This window comes from Blennius ocellaris, assembly GCF_963422515.1.
Source record: "Blennius ocellaris genome assembly, chromosome: 15".
Lineage (NCBI taxonomy): Eukaryota > Metazoa > Chordata > Actinopteri > Blenniiformes > Blenniidae > Blennius > Blennius ocellaris.
The window spans coordinates 313,934-321,433 of NC_137664.1; the positions used below are offsets into that span (position 1 = coordinate 313,934).

Sequence of the window (7,500 nt, forward strand, 5' to 3'; positions counted from 1 at the left end):
ACTACAGTGTAGTACAGTGTGTACTGTGTCTAGTACAGTATGTAGTACAGTGTGTAGTACAGTGTGTACTATGTGTAGTACAGTGAGTAGTACACTGTGTACAGTGTGTATTACAGTGTGTACTGTGTGTTGTACTGTGTGTAGTACAGTGTGTAGTACAGTGTGTACTGTGTGCACTACAGTGTGTACTGTGTGTACTGTGTGTAGTACACTGTGTACAGTGTATAGTACAGTGTGTAGTACAGTGTGTACTGTGTGTAGTACAGTGTGTAGTAGTGTGTAGTACAGTGTGTACTGTGTGTAGTACACTGTGTACAGTGTATAGTACAGTGTGTAGTACAGTGTGTACTGTGTGTAGTACAGTGTGTAGTAGTGTGTAGTACAGTGTGTAGTACAGCGTGTACTGTGTGTAGTAGAGTGTGTAGTACAGTGTGTACAGTGTGTAGTACAGTGTGTAGTACAGTGTGTACAGTGTGTAGTACAGTGTGTACTGTGTGTAGTAGAGTGTGTAGTACAGTGTGTACAGTGTGTAGTACAGTGTATAGTACAGTGTGTACTGTGTGTAGTACAGTGTGTAGTAGTGTGTAGTACAGTGTGTAGTACAGCGTGTACTGTGTGTAGTAGAGTGTGTAGTACAGTGTGTACAGTGTGTAGTACAGTGTGTAGTACAGTGTGTACAGTGTGTAGTACAGTGTGTACTGTGTGTAGTAGAGTGTGTAGTACAGTGTGTACAGTGTGTAGTACAGTGTGTAGTACAGTGTGTACAGTGTGTACAGTGTGTAGTACAGTGTGTAGTACAGTGTGTAGTACAGTGTGTACAGTGTGTAGTACAGTGTGTACAGTGTGTACAGTGTGTAGTACAGTGTGTACTGTGTGTCCAGCCGTTCCTGCTCCCCCTCCAGCCGGATGTCTTCAGTGCCCTCAGAGTTTTCTCTGGAGGTATGAAGGAGTCAGCAGGAGGAGACGCTGCACTCCTCATCACAAAGACCTGCTGTCCTGGAGCTCCTCCTCCAGGAGCAGCGCCGAGGAGCCGGAGCAGGAGGAGGACGAGGAGGAGCAGGAGGAGCAGGAGGAGGCGACACAGCTGATGCCTGACAACAGACAGCAGGAGCAGGAGGAGGAGCAGGAGGAGGGGCAGGAGGATGAGCAGGAGGAAGGAGCAGAAGGAGGAGCAGGAGGAGCAGCAGGAGGTGGAGGAGAGGGCAGACGAGGAGTCGAAGCAGCTGATACCTGACAACAGGCAGCAGGAGCAGGTGGAGGAGGAGGTGAAGGTGGAGGGTCAGCATGAAGAGGTGAAGGGTTACCAGGAGGAGGAGCAGGAGGAGCAGGAGGAGCAGGAGGAGGCCTACGTCACCATGTCCAGCTTCTACCAGCAGAAGTAGGTGGAGCAGAGAGGACGGAGGTTCAGTCTGTTTGGTTTTACTGTACGTCTCCTCTGTGTTGAGGCTATGTCACCTCACCTCCTCGGTCTGAGGCTACGTCACCTCCACCTCCTCTGTGTTGAGGCTATGTCACCTCCACCTCCTCGGTTCTGAGGCTACGTCGCTTCACCTCCTCGGTTCTGAGGCTACGTCACTCCACCTCCTCTGTTCTGAGGCTACGTCACCTCCACCTCCTCAGTGTTGAGGCTCAATGTATCGACAACATTTCCCTTCTCATCCAATCAGAACCTCGATTCCTGCTGAACTAAAACATCTGGATTAAAACGTGTTGATGGTTTGTTTATATATATATATATATATATACCTCTCTCTCTCTCTCTCTCTCTCTCTCTCTCTCTCTATTAATAAATGAATACTCCAGGTTTGTGGCCTTTTGTTTTTTTGGAGCCCCTTCATCACGTATGTGTGTGTGTGTGTGTGTGTGTGTGTGTGTGTGTGTGTGTGTGTGTGTGTTCAGAATGACAGACAGAAGAGTGCAGCTGATACACAGTTCCTTTATTGTGCAAGAGCTCTAACTACCGGTCACCCCCTGGTCACTCCCAGTCACCCCTGGTCACTACTGGTCACCCCTGTCATCCCTGGTCACTCCCAGTCACCCCTGGTCACCCTGGTCACTACCGGTCACCCCTGGTCACTACCGGTCACCCCTGGTCACTACTGGTCACCCCTGGTCACTACCGGTCGCCCCTGGTCACTACTGGTCACCCCTGGTCACTACCAGTCATCCTGGTCACCCCTGGTCACTACCAGTCGCCCCTGGTCACTACCGGTCACCCTGGTTACTACCGGTCATCCCTGGTTACTACCGGTCACCCCTGGTCACTACCAGTCACCCCTGGCCATCCCTGGTCACTACCGGTCACCCCTGGTCACTACTGGTCATCCCTGGTCACCCATGGTCACTACCGGTCACCCTGGTCACTACCGGTCATCCCTGGTCACTACTGGTCACTACCAGTCATCCCTGGTCCGCCCCTGGTCACTACTGGTCACCCCTGGTCACTACTGGTCACCCCTGGTCACTACCGGTCATCCTGGTCACTACCAGTCACCCCTGGTCACCCCTGGTCACCCCTGGTCACTACAGTCATCCCTGGTCACCCCTGGTCACTACCGGTCACCCCTGGTCACTACCGGTCATCCCTGGTCACTACTGGTCACTACCAGTCATCCCTGGTCGCCCCTGGTCACTACTGGTCACCCCGGTCACTACTGGTCACCCCTGGTCACTACTGGTCACCCCCGGTCACTACTGGTCACCCCTGGTCACTACTGGTCACCCTGGTCACTACTGGTCGCCCCTGGTCACTACTGGTCACCCCCGGTCACTACTGGTCACCCCTGGTCACTACTGGTCACCCCCGGTCACTACTGGTCACCCCTGGTCACTACTGGTCACCCCTGGTCACTACCGGTCATCCCTGGTCAGTCTTCTCCTCACAGCTTCCAGAGTTCTTCATCATGAGGATGAAGAAGACGTCGCTGTCGATGGAGGCGGAGACTCCGCAGTAATAGTTGATGAACTCCTCCTGGGTCACCTGCAGGTCAGAGGTCACATGACTCACCAGGGTGTGTGTGTGTGAGAGTGTGTGTGTGTGTGTGTGTGTGTGTGTGTGAGATAATTATGTCCTATGGGGCCACAAATAATACCCACCACCATTCTGATCCTCCACACCACCACCGTTCTGCACCTCCATCACCCCCCTCCACCACCGTTCTGCACCTCATCACCCCCCTCCACCACCGTTCTGACCCTCCACCACTATTTCCCCCCCCCCCCCCCCTTTACCCTCTCAGAGCTTCCAGGCGTTTCTCATCATCACGATAAAATAAACGTCGGTGTCGATGGAGGCGGAGACTCCGGAGTAATAGTTCATGAACTCATCCAGCGTCACCTTCAGAGGACCAAAGCTCCATTAGCACTGCAGACTCCACCCACTTTTACCTCCTCCACCCGCCCCCACCCACAACTAACCATCTCCAATCCCACCCAACCTGTCCTTTAACCCATTACTTCCTGTCCTCGGATCACTACTTCCTGTCCTCGGATCACTACTTCCTATCCTTGGATCATTACTTCCTGTCTGGCCCATTACTTCCTGTGCTCGGACCCGTTACTTCCTGTCCTCGGACCCGTTACTTCTGTCCTCGGACCCGTTACTTCCTGTCCTCAGACCCGTTACTTTCTGTCCTCGGATCATTACTTCCTGTCTTCGGACCCATTACTTCCTGTCCTCGGATCATTACTTCCTGTCCTCGGATCATTACTTCCTGTCGGCCCGTTACTTCCTGTCCTCAACCCGTTACTTCCTATCCTCGACCCTGTTGCTTCTGTCCTCAGATCTTTACTTCCTGTCCTTGGACTCATAACTTCCTGTCCTCGGATCATTACTTCCTGTCCTCAGACCCGTTACTTCCTGTCCTCGGACCCGCTACTTCCTGTCCTCAGATCTTTACTTCCTGTCCTCTGATCCATTACTCCTGTCCTCGGACCCGTTACTTCCTGTCCTCAGACTTTACTTCCTGTCCTCGGACTCATAACTTCCTGTCCTCGGATCATTACTTCCTGTCCTCGACCCGTTGCTTCCTGTCGGCCCGTTACTTCCTGTCCTCGGACCCGCTACTTCCTGTCCTCAGATCTTTACTTCCTGTCCTCGGATCATTACTTCCTGTCCTCTGATCATTACTTCCGGTCCTCGGACCCATTACTTTCCTGTCCGGCCCGCTACTTCTGTCCGGCCCGTTACTTCCCGTCCTTGTCGTACGGGGAGTCGAAGTTGTCCAGGAAGGTCCTGAAGACCTGGTCCTCGGTCCACTCTCCGTTCTGGTACTTTGGGTGGAACTTGGCGTTGTAGACGCCCCGCAGGTCGTCCACGGTGATCACGCCGTCGCCACTCTTGTCCAGCTTGTGAAACGCCTGCATCACCACCTCCTCCGGGGTTTGGACATCGGCGGCTGCAGGGCGACAACACCGTGACTCGGTAACGTCACTGGACCGTCAACGCTCTGAACAGGGGTCGCTCGTTTTGTCCTGACCGACGACATGAGGGCCATAGCTGGCACCTCCGTCACCTCCATCACCTCCTCGCCTCCTCACCTCCGTCACCACCATCCAGTTTGACCGGAGGGATTCTTACTGCCAACAGTTTCCTGTTTCACTGCCGAACGTCCTGGAATCGCCGTCCTGGAATCGCCGTCCTGGAATCGCCGTCCTGGAATCGTCGTCCTGGAATCGCTGCTGATTGGCTCATGTATGTTGAGTTGGGGTGCGTGACCTATGGTGAGGGGCGTGGTCTGTGTATGGGGGCGTGGTATATGTGTGCTGGTGTGGCCTGCGTTGGGGGCGTGGTCTTGTGTGGAAGTATGGGCCGATATGGAGTCAGTGTGTGGCGGAGTGTGGCAGGTGTGGAGGGGCGGGGCCAGTGTGGAGGAGTGTGGCAGGTGTGGAGGGGCGGGGCCAGTGTGGAGGAGTGTGGCAGGTGTGGAGGGGCGGGGCCAATGTGGAGGGGCGGGGCCAGCCGATGTGGAAGGGCGGGACCAGTGTAGCTGGTGTGGAGGGGCGGGGCCAGTGTGGAGGGGCGGGGCTAGGACTTTACCCTGAGAGTGACGAGGAACTCGTCGAAGTCGATGGTTCCGTTCCCGTCGCGGTCGAAGGTCTGGAACAGCGTCTGAGCCTCGTTCTTCTCCACCAGCAGACCGAAGTCGTTCAGACCTCGGAGGAACTCGCTGAAGTCCAGGGACCGGTTCCTGTTGTCGTCCAGGATCCTGAAGGTCCTGGACCAGATTCACATGATTAGACCATCCTGGATCCTGAAGGATCCACCTCTCTCTATCTCTCTCTCTCTCTCTCTCTGTCTCTCTCTCTCTCTGTCTCTCTCTCTGTCTGTCTCTCTCTCTCTCTCTCTCTCTCTCTCTGTCTCTCTCTCTCTCTCTCTCTGTCTCTCTCTCTCTCTCTCTCTCTGTCTCTCTCTCTCTCTCTCTCTCTCTCTCTCTCTCTCTCTCTGTCTCTCTCTCTCTCTCTCTCTCTCTGTCTCTCTCTCTCCCTCTCTCCCTGTCTCTCTCTCTGTCTCTCTCCCTCTCTCTCTCTCTCCCTCTGTCTCTGTCTCTCTGTCTCTCTCTCTGTCTCTTTCCCTCTCTCTCACTCTGTCTCCCTCCCTCTCTCTCTCTCTCTCTCTGTCTCTCTCCCTCTCTCTCTCTGTCTCTCTCTCTCTCTGTCTCTCTCCCTCTCTCTCTGTCTCTCTCTCTATCTGTCTCTCTCTCTCTCTCTCTCTCTGTCTCTCTCCCTCTCTCTCTCTGTCTCTCTCTCTGTCTCTCTCTCTCTCTCTCTCTCTCTCTGTCTCCCTCTCTCTCTCTCTCTCTCTGTCTCTGTATGTCTCTCTCTCTCTGTCTCTCTCTCTATCTGTCTCTCTCTCTCTCACTCTGTCTCTCTCTCCCCCCCCCCTCACCTGCCCAGTCCTTTGATCCCAGCCGACCCCCTGGTGAGACACTGCAGTCTGAGTCTCTCTACAGGATCCACCGTCTCCTTCAGGCGACGCTTCGCCTCCATCTTCATCTCCTGGTCGTGTCTGGCAGTGCCCGCCATGCTACACACACACACACACACACACACACACACACACACACACACACACACACACACACACACACACACACACACACACACACACACACACACATTACACACAAACATACACACACACACATACACACACTACACGTAGCACACACACACACACACACACACACACACACACACACACACTAAATGAAGAAACACTCACTGTCGGTTGTGTCGTTCCACTCCGGCAGCTCTTCCTCAAACATTCGGCCGTTACCATGGAGACCAACCTGCTGCACTCTGATTGGCTGCTCCTCCTCAAACGTTCAGCCGTTACCATGGAGACCAAGACGCTGTTTGATGTTGATTTAAAAAACATTTTTTTAACCTTTATTTGACCAGAAATTCCTCGTTGAGATTAAAAGTCCTTTTTTCCTATTTACTAATAGGAATATATATAAATATTATATATATAATATAAATAATATTTCTATATAATATATATGGTATATATAATATATAAGCATATTTATATATATATATATAAGTATATTTATACATATAAGTATATATATATAATATATATATATATTCCTATTAGTGAATGTCCATGACAGCTGGTCTCTGGCCTCCATCTCTTTGCTCTGGAAAATAGTCCAAGATCGAATTTCAAAACAAGAGCGCTGCCTTCAAACCTCAATCCACCTCCACCCTGACGTCATCCAGTCCTCCACCTGGTGGTGCAGCGCCACCCGGTGGCGTCGGTGTGAATGGTTCAGTGAAGAATAAAGAGAAACAAACGTCATCGCTCTTCATTTTATTCAAGTTTGACTTAAAAAAAAAAACACAGCAAACTGTCAGCCAATCAGAGTCCAGGAACGATCTTCACCGTCATCTTCATCACGTCATGGCACGAGTGTAAACAGGTCAGCTGGTCGTCATTCATTCATTCATCCATTCACCTCAAACTGAATCAAACCACTAAAGGAATAGAACACCGAAGAAGAAGAAGAGACATTTTGAAGAAGCTTGGACTCGCAGGACCTCCGTCGGGTGGAGTCGGACCTCCGTCGGGTGGAGTCGGACCTCCGTCGGGTGGAGTCGGACCTCCGTCGGGTGGAGTCGGACCTCCGTCAGGTGGAGTCCGACGTCAATCTGAGGTCTCGTTACATCGAAGGGTAAAAAAAAATGCTTGAACTCAATAAAACTCTAAAAAATTAAAAAACAAAAACTTTCAGACTTTAAATCATCGTGGCGGGTCTCATTGAGCTCCGTCACCTCCGAGAGGCGGGTCAGTCTGGTCAGTTGGCGGGTCAGTCTGGTCGGTTGTTGGTCAGTCTGATCGGTTGTCGGGTCAGTTTGGTCGGTTGTCGGGTCAGTCTGTTCGGGGTCAGTCTGGTCGGTTGTTGGTCAGTCTGATCAGTTGTTGGTCAGTCTGGTCAGTTGTTGGGTCAGTCTGGTCAGTTGTTGGTCAGTCTGGTCAGTTGTTGGGTCAGTCTG

At 52.3% G+C, this 7,500-nt stretch overlaps 2 protein-coding genes across 2 annotated transcripts in view; both read right to left on the reverse strand.

Moving 5' to 3' along the window:
* Positions 1–3,235: 3,235 nt before the first annotated feature.
* Positions 3,236–6,024, reverse strand: LOC308140518 (calcyphosin-like protein; the record flags this gene model as incomplete). The annotated part of the gene is given in 5 exon segments (XM_080510335.1): positions 3,236–3,353; positions 4,190–4,376; positions 4,379–4,397; positions 5,039–5,216; positions 5,888–6,024. Coding segments are annotated over 5 exon segments (639 nt in total).
* A 786-nt stretch (positions 6,025–6,810) lies between these two features.
* myo5b (myosin VB) overlaps positions 6,811–7,500 on the reverse strand; it is a 33,736-nt gene continuing 33,046 nt past the window's right edge. The window contains exon 39 of the mRNA XM_080510071.1: positions 6,811–7,500. This exon is cut by the window's right edge and continues 734 nt beyond it. The gene's annotated coding sequence lies outside the window, so the exon portion shown is untranslated.